Here is a 14237-nt window from a genome sequence, read left to right on the forward strand (position 1 = left end):
GGTGAGTCAGTACACTAGGCAGCAGGAGTATTTCTGGATGTCATTCACACATCAGCCTGGCTTCCCATAACTTATCAATGCCTGCAGCAAGCTCAGGCTATGGTGCAAGCTCTTTGACTCTTGAGTCATATGACTCAGAAAATTCAATGAGGAAATACAGTATAATGCTGCTGTGGAGTTTGTGGCAGTTTATAAAAAGATCCTCACAATGAAGACCCCCAGGGCTGTAGAGGAAGGCTTTGCTTCCTTCAGTAAAGAAATCCTCACCAACTAAAAAGTAGCTCCTGGCCTATTAATGGGTCAAAACAGACTGAGCACCTGATCACAGGACGTCAAGTGACTATGTGACTTCAGCTTCCCATGATGAGCCAGGCATTGTCAAATCCATTGAATAATAATATTGGACAACAATCCATGGATGGAAATGCTATATTTAGAATTTGGCCCAAGCAGGTCCAGAGGGCCTAAGTAAGTTACATGAACACATGGCTCAAAGCCCTATTATATCTGTCACTATTGGAGTAGTGCTTCTCCCTGAGCTTGCACCTATGGCCTCACGTAAGTTCCTAAAAGCCAACTGATGAAGGATGAAAAAACTCAAGCCTGATTCATGAATGGGTCAGCTCAGTATGTTGGTGAACACCAAAAATATGAACTGCAGCTGCACCATAGGCCGACCCTGGGGTGAGCCTGCAGGACAGTGGTGAGGAGAAATCTTCCCATGGGGAGAAATATAAGAAATAAACTTGACTTGTTCACTCTGTAGAGAGTAGGGCAGCCTGAGGTAAGCATATAGACTGATTTCTGGAAAGTGGAGAATGACTCTGTTTGTTGGTCAGAGGCCTGGAAGGAAACAGTCTGGAAGACTGGAGATAAGTCAGTGGGCTCATGGGAGTGGGCACAGGACATGCAAATCATTGTGTTTCATCTTCATGTCTTAATGTCTACCAGAGAGTAAGTACACCAGATGACTTAATCAGTTGAAGTCCTCTAACCTTTGTCTTTAGCTACTTGAACTTGTATAATACACTCATGAATGGAGTGGCCCTGGTAGCAAAGGTGGAAACTATGCACAGATGCCAAACCATGGCTCCCTCTAACCAAGGATGATATAACTCCTACCACTGTTGATTGCTCAGTCTTCCAGCAGCAGAAGCACAACTGAGTCCTTAAAAGAGACTAACCAGGTGCCTGATAGCAAATTCACTGTATCAGAGCCCTTCTTTTGAAAGTGGATCCTGAGATCCACTGTTCTTACTAAATAACATATTATTTGGTAGCAATCCACCTAATAGAATAATGGAATGACTTCTTAAAGTCTCAGTTAAGGTGAGAGCTTAGGGATTAGACCCTGTTTGGTTAGGGTGTTGTATTCCAAGATGCAATATATATATACTGAATCATTATCTGATATATGTTACAGTGTCCCCAATAGCTAGATTATATGAGTCCAAGGACCAAGAGGTAGAAGCAGGAGTAGCTCCTGTAGTAACCCATTTGCAGCATTGATGCTTTTGACTTTTGCAACTTTGGCTCTGCTAGATTAAAAATTCTTGTTCTTGGGATGGGAGAGAAGTTTGCTTCTGGCAAGGATTAGTAATGGAATCACTGAACTTAAAGCTATAATCACTGCTATGTAACTATGGATACTCAAGCAGTGGACCAACAGACAAATAAAATAGCTGCTATAATCATGAGGCTAACTGGCCCTATTATAATGAGAAGGTGAAGTTGCTTCTGTACAGTGGGAGTTGGAGAAATGATTCAGGAACTCAGGGAATTCACTGACATGTGTCTTGGTGTTTCTGTGCCTGGTGAGAGCAGTGAACTGTCAACTGCAGCAAACAGAGCCTGGCAATGTCAAAAAACTAAGGGCTCAAATCCGTCAGGTATGAAAGTCTGATTCACCTCATAAGGCAAACACAACAGACTCGTTGCGGTCCTGACTGAGGGTGAGGAAAATCTAGAATGAGTGGTACAAGAAGTAGATGATGAATAGCAAATATGACCTCAGACACAGTGGCAGTAAAGCAGTGTAACTTATTCCACCACAACTTTTTTACTACCTCTTTTGAACAAACTGAGGCCAGCCACCATCTTGGAATATTCAGAAATGGATTAAGGTTAACATGAGGTCCAAGTCAATTTGAGTATAGCAAGGAGTGAATTGCATCACATACTTCTTGTGTCCTGCCTCACATCCTCTTGGCTTTACCTGTGACTCTGGCTGTAGCTGGTGTAAACATTTCTGTGAGGGCTTCACATTCCTTTGTCCTGACTTCATCTTGCCTCAAGCATGCACCAGGTATCTTTCACTTTCTGTCACTGATGTTCTCTAGTCTAAGGAGTAGGACACCTGAAAGAGCCTTCTCGGTGCACACACACACACACACACACATACACACACATGTGCAGCCTAAAAGTCAAGAAGATTTAAAGATATTATCCCATCCGAGGTGACCCTAAACCAAAGGGATGAGAAGCTGATGAACAAAATGAACAAATGCTTCATTCTGTTAATCCTTGGGTGAAAATTCTGACAAGCACCCTAGCCACTTTGACCCACTCAATAATGTCCCTTGTAGTGCCTTTTCCTCCTTCTCTGTTTCACTCTTGCTAGTTCTGAATTCTTGCTTTCTGGGACACCTCGCAAATAAACTAGTTGCTACAAAATTCCTAGTCTCTTACTTTGCTTTGAGGGAGAACCCTGCCTAAGCCAGAGGGCATATATGGCAAAACTGTTCGCTTAAAGAGAATTCAAACCTAGCTTCCTATGAAAGGAATGGATCATTCCTCCACTGAGATACAGCTGTCACTGTCATAAAATTTAGCATAAACAAATACACCATTAAATGCCCTGCTATAAAATGTAACATCCAGCAATTACATACTAAAGGATTTAAGGTGACATCATTCATTATAGTATGTGAATGATTCTCCCGGCTAAATGGGAATTTAGTGTTAAGTAGCTGTAAAAGCTGCCAAAAAGCAAATGTTACCGAAACAAACATTAGCAACTTATGACTACAACCTGGAGCATCCTGACCATAGCTACTCTCTCTATTATGGAGCCATTAGAAACCACGATAGGGTTGTATCCAAGTTGAATAGGAAAATAATTTACTTGAAATTTTATACTTATAGGTGAAAGAGACTGGAGCATAATCATTATAGATTTTACTTTCTTTCTAAGGTTTTATTGTTGTTGTTCATATCCTCTTCCTAAATAGAGACAGAGGAGGGGTAGGGGATTAAGCGATCTTCCCAGGGAAAATTAGCAATGTTCTTCCACGAGTCAAATTAAATATTTTGAGGGAGAAAACATTTTAAGTGGCAAAAGTAGGTAGTTATTGAGGGTATTATCAAGTATGCATTCACAGAGTGAAAATCGTAACCAAGAATTTAACAATAAAACCCACAGTCTTACTTTAAAAACAGGCATTTACAAATTTTTTTGCAAAGATAATATGCATTTGATATTATGATTCTCCCAAGTTAGTGCAATGGCCTTTTGTTATCTGACTTTTACTAAATTATAAGGTGGTTTAAAGATGTAGGCAAATAGCTGGTAGAAACTGAGTATTAACTATTAAATATCATCCCTGAGAATTCAGGATTGAACTTCAACTTTCCTCCTGGGGTAACTTTAACTCATTATCTCCTATAATCTTTAAAGACTTGTGATCTATGTAAGTATACACTTTAAGGATCAGGATTTTCATTACATACAATGAGACATTCTACAATTATTAGAAACTTAAAACATACACTGAAGTTGCAAAGATAACCTTACTGCTTCTGATTAAGAATGTGTTAATTCACTGATGCTTGAGAACCATCAAAATTTCTTAAATTACATTTTAACTATTATATTTTTGATAAAAAGTGCAGCGTGAGCTGAATATTTGTCATTTAACTTATAAATCCATGAAGAAAGATGACTTCGTAAGTCTCTGAGTCATTAACAATTAATCAGATTTCTTCAATATAACAATTGAATGACTGGGAAGAAATCTTGAATTTTATGAAGCCCTACACACTTCTCTCTTTTGACGCTGTAAATTATGTTATTTCCAAAATCAAGCTCAGTAAGTGGTAACTTAAAAAAAAATTCATGCTTAGATCCAAAAGAGGGATTACAACATCTCACATATATTCTTATTTAAGCAATATAGTATATCTTTAGATTCAATAAATCTTCCTAATATTTGACTACATATTTATTTTCTAACAGAAATGAGTGTTGATAAAATTCATCAGTCAATAACAGCCAAGAATAACTTCCTTAGATAAGTCATGGAAAATATACTTTCATGTTCAGGACAAAAATTACACAAGTGTGTCATTGCCTTCCCTGAATCCTCCATTCTATGACAGGACAGAGAGAAAGGACTGCCATCAGATGAATAACATCTAGGGCCATGGGATTTCAGGTTTATACTTAACAACATAAATAGAGACCTCCTTTGAATACCTCTCCAGAGCACCCAGCCAAGTCAAATCAGCAAAGTCAGTGTTGAAATGCCAACTAGCCACCAGATGGCAGCAATGCTTTTATGAATAATGCGGCATTATGTGCAGTCCATCTAACATTTCCTACGTTAATAATAGAACAATCCTTACTTTAGCAAAAGGACAGATTTGTTCCTAATGAGGCCAGTCATTTTTTTCATGTCACTAGTTATATTTTGTGGGATCTATTTGCTTTCTGGAATTTGGGCCCCCCCCAACATATTTATTTTCTTACACATTAAACATTAAATTGTTGTTGAATTTCATTTTGATATCGTGGTAGAAAATGCCTGTGGCTTGAAACAAATATTTTCCTTTCTGATGGACAAATAACATCTGCGGTTGTAAATGTTCCAGTGTAGCTGTCAAAAGAGAAGGGTTTCACATAATTTCCTGCCACCCTCATCAGTCATCCTACACATCAAAAGAGTGTGTTCATAACCTCCCTTCCCATGAATTGATTTCAAATCTATCACAGATCTCAAATATCAGAAGCTTCTCTTCTACTTGATCATGGGTGTGAGAATTTTGAAAAATGAAGCACTGTTTAGATTCAAGTTTAAAAAAAAATCCCCCAAAACTATCAAGGTCTATATTACTCGGGAAGGGAATCCTCAATATCAATGTTTCTTTCCCTTTTTGGGCTGTTTGCAGCATTTGTTAATTTTTCCACTGTAAATTTTTTTGGTTTGCACATGTTCACCAAGGAAGTCAGACTTAGAATTTCTCCCAGTGCTGGAAATAAAATGTTAGGCAAAGTGGTGGGATGAAGGCCAAGGATCTAATAGCTCTCTACTAAAAAGAAATTTATCTAAAGCCTCCAAGTGAATGTGCCTCCCTTGGTCTAACCACCTCATACTGATCTGATATCTGAAAACAGTTTAAACAGCTTCCTTCCTGATCCTTCCCCAGCATCAGGCCTTTCATTTCATCGTTTCTCTTAGATCATTTCTCAACATTCTGTCAAGATAAAAAACCAGCCTCCTCTCCTTTTCAAATACGGAGAATCCTTAACTGTCCTGCAGTGTTTACAGCCTTGCTTTTGAATATTTATTTTCTACTAAATTTTTAGTAACATATTTAACTCATATATTGAGAGGCTGCATAGATTCTACAAGTGGCCTCTCCAGTTCTGTATGAATGCTGGCATTTTCCTTTAATTTTAAACTTATTTTTTTTCTTGTGTACATTTCATACCTTTGTTATGGATGCTTGCTTTGTTATTTTCTTACACTGCTTTAAACATTGCTTTGAGGTTTGAGAGTTTTGCTCACCACTGCCCAGATTCTTCCCTGCTCAGTGACTTGTGGCATATAAATGCTGTGAATATATATTTTTTTCTCTTGCCTTCAGGTCCAGCCTCATTACCTTATGTTTCTAAAAACTGAATGGCAACAACTATATCTCTGCCAGTGATCCTACATTATCCAAAACCACTCAATTTTATTTCACCCTGTGTCACCCTCATGGACAAGCTATAAAATGTGATACCATTTACTGGCCCCATCTATTATTTATCAGCTTTAGGGATTAAATCGCTCCTTTTTCTGGAAAAAGCCTGTTTACTATTAAAAGAAATCACACTCATCATGAAACAAACACGGTTGTTCTCCTTTAAAATATAAAATAAGAATTTTGAAACAGATATGAAAAAGGAATAAATTGGTTTGAATGTTGTCTTGCTGGCATCAGTGTAATATCTTTTGTACTTTACAAGAGGAAAATTACAAATGGAAAAACCATAACACTTGATGATTCTACTTTGATGCCATGAAATCCCCTACTGGCAGTGGTGGCTTTTGCTCAGGTGGGTGTTATGAAGTCCCAGGTTTGATCCCACATAACTCAGCTAGCCCCACTCTGGTTCTGCAGACATGGGGAACTGCACTGTTAGCCCATGTATGGCTCAGTGACCAACACACCAGTTCTACCAAAACATCAAGAGACAGAGTGTGTTCCATAAGAGGAGGGGATTTACATCATGATGCCAATAAATGAAGAACGGCATGTTGCATTTAGCCTGGTGTCAAACTAAAATCCAGAATTTATTACAAATGGACAATTCTTATCTTTGAGTAGATGGAGCCAGCTATTCCAGAAGGCAATGTGAAGTGAGCTAACCAGTGACATAAGCCCATTAGGTAACACACATCCATTCTTCTGCTAAAATATTAGAAGTATAAGAAGACAAGTCGACATTTTCTCTCTTTTTTCTTTATATTTTTAATTTTGATTAATTTTATTTTATTTTGGAACCTTAAAATCTTGGTTCTCTTGGCTAATTTGAGACTAAAAGGTACTAGTATGGCTATTGTCAAACTTTACTGTCATCCAGTAGCATTCTGCTTTGATGATAGTTTAAAAACAAATGAAGACAGTGAGGTAGAAGACAGTGAGGTAGCATTGTGCCCTTCGGTAGTTATAATAAAGAAGCTGTGCAAATGAGACCATATCCTCACAGACTACCATGCTTCATGGAATCACCAGGCAACATAAGCTTGCTATTGTTTTATTTGATAATACACCCAAGGTATCAGTATCTTAATTCTATACTTGAGATTATACCTGTTTTTTACAGAGATCTTTATTACTTCTCAAAAGTTGAACCAGAAAAAAGACAGTGGTTTCCAAGTAACATGGTCTGAACAAATAGGCATGTTCTTTATTTGAGGGGTGTACTTGCCATCCAAGGACTTGTTTCTGTTTCTCTTTTCATCAGTCAGGCTAACATGCTCTTTGGGTCTCACCTTAGAATTTTGCAATCAATTTTATTTCCTGCCCCCAGGCTCTCTCCTTTGCAGTAAGTCTTATACACGCTTAATGTTAATATCCCTAAATCAAATCCCCAATTATAAAAAAATTATATCATTCCATTCATCAAAATTCTTCTGTGAAATCCCACTGGTAAAAATGAAGCCAAAATCATAAAAATAATATCCCTTCCCCTTCAATCACAAAATAAGTGTTGTCCTGATATCTAAGTAGGGGAATAAAAAGAGTTACTGTTGCCTCTCATTTGGGGGCATAGTTGCTGCACTTGTCTCTAAGTTCCCTTTTGCAAGATGCTCTCAATAGTTTGGTAGAGGCTTTCAGGGCAAAATGCTTTTCTTAAAGTGTTTACTGGGATATGACATTAATTAAATAACTTGTATTGATTAGATATTACATTAATTATACTATTTACTTATAGACTAGGATATTAAAAATAATTTCAGTAAGGTTTGAGGACACATATCCTTAGACAATGAATGAACAGATTTTCAATGGTATATTTAATCTTAGTCTCTTGGTTAAGTTCATAAGGTAGTACAGAGAATACAGAGACCCTGAATTGCATTTCACAGAGGCATACCTCTCCTACCCATTTTCTTCCAAAATCCACATCTGGAATTGTTCTCAAAAGTACTGTGAGATGATGTGGTTAGAAGATGAATACAATCCCATCTTATTTATGTTAAAAATCAGTCCTTTGGAGTTGCTTTCAAATACAGGGCTGTTTCATTTTAACCTTAACACAGATGGGAGACAGGTGAGTTAAAAGCTTCTCTCTTATTTCTTTGGTGTGAAAAACTGTAAGTTGGAGGAGGGATCCTACCCTGGGTTCTACATAAAGTTACAACTGACATCGCCAAAACTGGAACACATGTCCCCAGACTCTTGTGCTCTCTCCACTGAACCTTCTGAATGATGGATGAATATCTAATAAGTAGATAAAATGATTGGGGACAAGAAAAAACTAAAAAAAACAACTGTATTAGACATTAATGCTGCTCTTACTCTGCTTTATTTTTAATGCCATGCCTTTTAAGATACTGTGAGTAATTCTCTAAAGTGAAACCAGCTTTACTCGAAATCTAATGCATATATGAATGTGAAGAATCATCCTTTTGCATTTAGTCTAACTACAAGCATTGAAAAATGAAAGAGAAAATTGATAAAAGCTCAGATTTGTTTTAAACCATCACTTTTAACAGAAGGAAATGGATAAAAGCAAAATACCAGTAGTTTTCCTTTTGGCTTAAAATGACATTTTCCAAGATGTTATTAAATTATCTTCGCATTAATAAACTTAAGTAGTACTTAAAGATTTTAAGCTAAGACATATTCAGATCAGGAAGAGCTATCAAATTATGTTTAAATGTAAAGCATATCCATGGAAAATATTACATGAATACGTTTAATACACATTATAGTCAGAAGACTCCATCCAAAGTCAGAAAAGAAATACAACTAATGATAAATCTATTCCGAGATTTACTTTTAGGGACAGAATTGGCTTCCTTGAGATATTTTTATACATTAAAAATGAATCTCAAATCCAAGAAATTTGGCCATGGTTTTTGTTGAGGTTATAAATTGGTGGTGAGAGGAAAAAAAACAGACTTTCATCTTCTTGAGTCATTTAATTTTTTTCTTCCTTTAAGGCAGGCAATTGATATAGTTCTAATCAACCATAATTCATTAATAGTAGAATTATCTTATTTAAATCACGTAATCTGTAGATGAGCCCGCTGCATGTTCATGGGTGAAATTTTTTGAAAATTTTATTTGAAAGGAAACTCAGAAAAACTGAGGCCTAGTCACTGGCTGGCTCTTAGAAAAGGTTTCGTTATTTCAAATGAGTAATCAACTACTGTTGTAATGAAAAGGACCAAGAAAACATAGTATTTTTCTTATTCTTAACCCCCATTTTAAAAAGTGACTAGAGTTGACACTCCAGAAATCATCTTGGAATACAGAGCCTATATTGTGGACACAATTTCTTAAAATTTTTTTATGACAATGAATTTCTTTTTTTTTTTTTTTACTAAAACAATGCAATTTTAGCCTTAGCAGTAACCACTGAATTGGTTAAAAGGTTTCCAGTCCTCTGGTTTAAAAATGCAGTATGGGATATAGTCTCTATCTTCGTATATTCTTTGGGGAGGCAAAACTAATTTACATGACAGGAGTAAAGAATATTTTAGTGCTAAATTAAAAGGCATGGAATTAATTACAGTGCTTGGGACCATCATATATTTAATAAGAGGGCAGCTTCTTGGAGGTTGGGAATGTTTTAGAGGTGTGTCGTCTATTTATTTGATAGCCATATCATGAACTCCTTTTCCCCAGACTTTCAAAAATGTTTAGCTCAGAGAGCCTTATGTTCAAAGGAAGGAAGGAAACCTGAGTGAAACTTTTCCTTCAACTTTGAAACAAAAAGATATTAGATGTTTAAAAATTACTGATTGTTATAAATTATTTTACAACCATTTTCTCAATTGAACTTCTATTGAAAGGCTTTGTAAATGCTTGACGTATCCGTGAGGAAAGAGAAGGTGACAGAAGCACTGCTTATGTTACAGATGCTGCCTGACAATACTGCCATCCTTTCACATGGTTTTATTTAGTTATTACAAGTATCTCTCTGTAAATGACATTTAGGATTATTTAAGATTATGTTGTAATCCTTTTAATCCTCAGTGCTTTAAATTTCAGGCTAAACACCAAAGAGCAAACTAGCACTTAGCAGAAATGCTTAAAACATGTGATTTGAACATAAATCTTTTTATTCACTCTTTCCCTGATGAAGACCTAGGGTTGCTCTTAACTAAAAAAACTTGTACCACATTTCATTACAATTTACTCGGTTGCTAAATGCTTTCTCAAGCTACATCAAACTTGTGATGGTCCTTGACAATTATGCTAAATGCAGAATTGAACAAAAGTTAGCAGCAATGAACATTTACTAGTTTAACTTAGAGTGTGTATGACCTTTATAATAAGTACAATATGTCTTTCAGTGTTGGTAGTGTATGTGTGTGGAAAGGACCATTCTATTTCTTAACGTCAAGCTATTACATGTGGGTATATACATTGACACATACATCATATATGCATACATGTATGTACATTTATACTTTAAACACATATTATGACTTGTCTATGTCTACGTTACATATATATATTATAGAAGTTGCTAAGTATCTTTAATATATTATTTATTATTAAAGCCACTTATGTCAAAAACTGCTCTAAAATAGGCAGATGTCCTTGAACTCAGCCAGTGAGCATCATTCTGAATTACTGAGAATAGTTGAATACAAAACCTAATTAATTAATGCTGTCACAGTTATGTTACTACGTACCAACCAAATAAGATTGAATCTACATCAAGAGTTTAATAAGACTTTGACTATAAAGAAAATTTGACTTCTAATGCAAAAAGAAAATGAACTCAAATGTCCAAATGACATATACAAAGGAAACAAATGAAATCCTTCCATTTTTTTGTGTCACAAGTGTTTGCTTCTGAGTCTTTCAAGCATATCTCAGGCACATATTTGTTTGTTTTCCTCTTCATTTTAAGTTCAACTTCTCTAGAGACATTGTAATTATGTGGCATATAACTGCTAATCCATCAACTTTTTAAAGACAGATTTCAAATTTTAAATTATTTCTAATTTTGCTTTTCCTTGATTTTTCTTGAACCAAAAATCTCAATAGTCATTTGCTATCTGTAATCTATAATTCATAGACTGAGATTGAACACCATGCCTAATTCAAACTTGGTATTCTAAAGCTATTTCTGATGTAGCACATCGGCTAAAACTGTGATGGTCTTTTCCACTGAGGAAGAAATACTTCATTATCCTGTAGGTAATGAAACCCTTGAACACACACACTCAGATACCCGACAATGCCTTAATACCATGTTTTTGAGATATAATCATGTTTATTCTGATCATTTGCGAGTTATTCCAGCTAATGTACCTAATCAAATATTGATGGAAGTCATCTAGAGCTAGCTCTCTGACAAATCCTTCCCGATGCTTTTTTGTTAACAGAACTATAAAAGCTATCTCTATTGTTCCTCTCGAAATGCTTACTTTCACTATGGATACGTATTAGTCAATTTTACCTAAGCTCATGTGTTTAGGTGATGAAAAGATTTCAGCATGACAAGAAAACCACATGATTCACCCCAAAAAGAATGAAGCAGGAAATGAAACCTGAATCTTTCTTTAGTTTTATTATTTGCAACATCCTTATCATCACCTCTTGTTTCTCTAAACTAAAGGGTACAAGACAAAAAAAGATAAACTGGATGTAAGAAAACTGAAGTCCCATGAACTGCTCAGGTACCTTACAAACAAAGCTAACTGGCAAGATTTTCACCTCCGAAAGGCTACCAAAAGTGAGAATAGTTTTAATATCTTTGGAAGTACCTACATTCAGAAATAAGAAAAATGAGTAAAATATTATAACAGAGGTAGTCACACCCCGAAAAGGTTAGGATGATACATATTCTCAGTGTAGTGGTTTAAATATACATCTATGCATATTATATTCACAGCTATGTAAAATTATACTTAAATATTTTCTTCCATATTTGCAGCCCTGTACACATCATACATATTTGATTATCATCCTCATTTGTGATCTAACTTAAGTCTTCATAAGGTTAACAGAAGGAACTGAAAAAGTCTTCCTTAGTTCAACTCCGAGGGTTTCTACTATTCAAGAATTATGTCAGTGTCAAATTTTAATGTCTTTATTTTTGTTTTGTTTCATCTTTTTTAATGTCTTTATTTTATAATATTGATGATTAGGATGCTAAACTCACAATACATAATAAAACTAAACCACTTAGCTCACCCTGCCCTGTTCAGAACTAGCCATACTGATTATGTAGGTTGTCAGAGAGGCTAGGATTATAGCCCCTAAATTTTCTTATTTATAGCAGAATAAAAAAAAAAAAAAAAAAAGCAAGAAATTGGGAGACAGAGTATATCACTGATCTACAATTCTTCACTTTAAAACAAAATTTAATTTTACTTCTTGATTCTGTAAGTTCACCTTCTAATCACTTTTGGCTTTAGTCCTTTGATTTCTTGGCAAGTATGTTTAGTTTTCTTTATTTCTTTTTTTTGTTTTTCTTCTTTCCTTCCTTTCTTTCTTTCTTCCTCATTTTTGGTTAAAACGAAAAACAAAAACAAAAAAAACTCTACCATATAAAAATGAATACCTAAATAGAATTCAACTATAATCAGAAAAATAAGTTATTCCATAATATGTTAAAAGTGTTTTTTCATTTTGTTTTGTTTCGTTTTTTTAATTAACATTAAGTCCAAATTATTTGGCTAGACCTCATTTAGCATTTGGAAAATGCAAAAACAAACTGAAAATCAGTTTTTTCTTCCCAGTGAGAGTTCAGATAAGAAATGTCACCTACCTATACTTCTATAAGACCCAATACATTAATTTTAGTGATACATTTAAGAACAGAATTGACTTTTCTTCAAGGGCTAAAATGGTCTCAGAAGACATTTGATATAATAATTATAATCTAGTTCCTACTAAATGATATAAATTCTAAAATACACCTATAAAGTTATTGGTTACTTTGGAGATATAAAAGTAAATTAAATGTCATGTAAATATAGAAAAAGATCAACTTCCATAATCTGAAGTTATTAATTGCCAAAGGGATTTCAGTAACATCATATGTGAAATATTAAGTTTTCCCATTTCCTTTTTTTCAAGGATTTCATCTGGTGCTTTCCATTCAAAGGAACATGATTGAAATTATTAATCACAGTTATTTTTTTCCAAAAAATTAAATTATACAATATGAAAAGTCCAATTTTTATAACTGTTCAGCTCTCTCCATCCCCCAAGTTACACTGGTAAATATAATTTATGACTGGAAAGCAGGAATGGCAATGAATGCAAATAGTTTATCATAATTAGCAAATCTTACTTTGTTTATGTCTGAAAGTCCTACATTAAATCTATTTAAGCCAAGCATTCTAGGTTTGAACCACAAACAGCTATCAAATACACTGCAAAATTCAATGACTTTTGGGTATATAATAAATCACCACACAACACATATTTTGTGTTTAGATAGCAACCAGTCACCAGGGAAAAACAACAAAACAACCAAAATTCAACAAGGAAGAGAAGCCAGGTTTTTCACAATGACCTCCACACAACTAGTTCATGCACATGAAAACATCATAACAAGGTAGTCTTGTTTTGATTACCCAAGAGAGCTCAGATTTAGAAGGAATAGGAATAATTTGAATCTATGTAGCATTCTTACCTGAAAGACATTCTTTCTGCTTGATTTTTCTTTGGCCCATTCAATATATGCCCCACACAAATCCACACTTTCTGGTTTGTGCCCAGTTTTCTGCAAACGAAAATGCCATAAGAATAAAAAGCATACAACACTGGAGATGCACGTCAGAAAAAATAAAGCTTTATTGACTTAGCAGCTATATATTTATGTAAAGCCTTTCTTACCTTTTTTCCAGTTTCAAATAGATATCCTCACCCTCATGTTCATTGCAGCATTATTTACAATAGCCAAAACATGGAAATGACCTAAGTGTCCATCAATCCATCAATGGATGAATGGATAAAGAAAATGTTTTATATAATATAATGTTTTATATTATGTGTGTGTGTGTGTGTATATATATATATATACATATATATATACACACACACACACACATACACACGTAAGTAAGACAGGAGACAAATTCTGCATGATTTCACTTTTATGTGGAATCTGAAAGTCTAACTCATAGAAACAGGGTGGTTACCAAGCACTGGGGTAATTGGAAGATGTTTGTCAAAGGGTACAGACTTTCAGTTTTAAGATGAATAAGTTCTGGGGATCGAATATATAGCATGGTGACTATAGTTAACACTTTACTGTATACTTGAAAATT

At 35.0% G+C, this 14237-nt stretch overlaps 1 protein-coding gene across 2 annotated transcripts in view; it reads right to left on the reverse strand.

Annotated features, from left to right (window-relative positions):
* Positions 1-14237, reverse strand: part of ARHGAP15 (Rho GTPase activating protein 15) — a 617448-nt gene that overhangs the window by 472289 nt on the left and 130922 nt on the right. For both annotated transcript variants that reach the window (XM_082395825.1, XM_082395826.1), the window contains one exon: positions 13601-13690. In XM_082395825.1, coding sequence (XP_082251951.1) covers positions 13601-13690 — 90 coding nt within the window. The remainder of the gene's footprint in view (positions 1-13600; positions 13691-14237) is intronic.

This window comes from Balaenoptera borealis (assembly GCF_965194805.1).
Source record: "Balaenoptera borealis genome assembly, chromosome: 6".
Classification (NCBI taxonomy): Eukaryota; Metazoa; Chordata; class Mammalia; order Artiodactyla; family Balaenopteridae; genus Balaenoptera; species Balaenoptera borealis.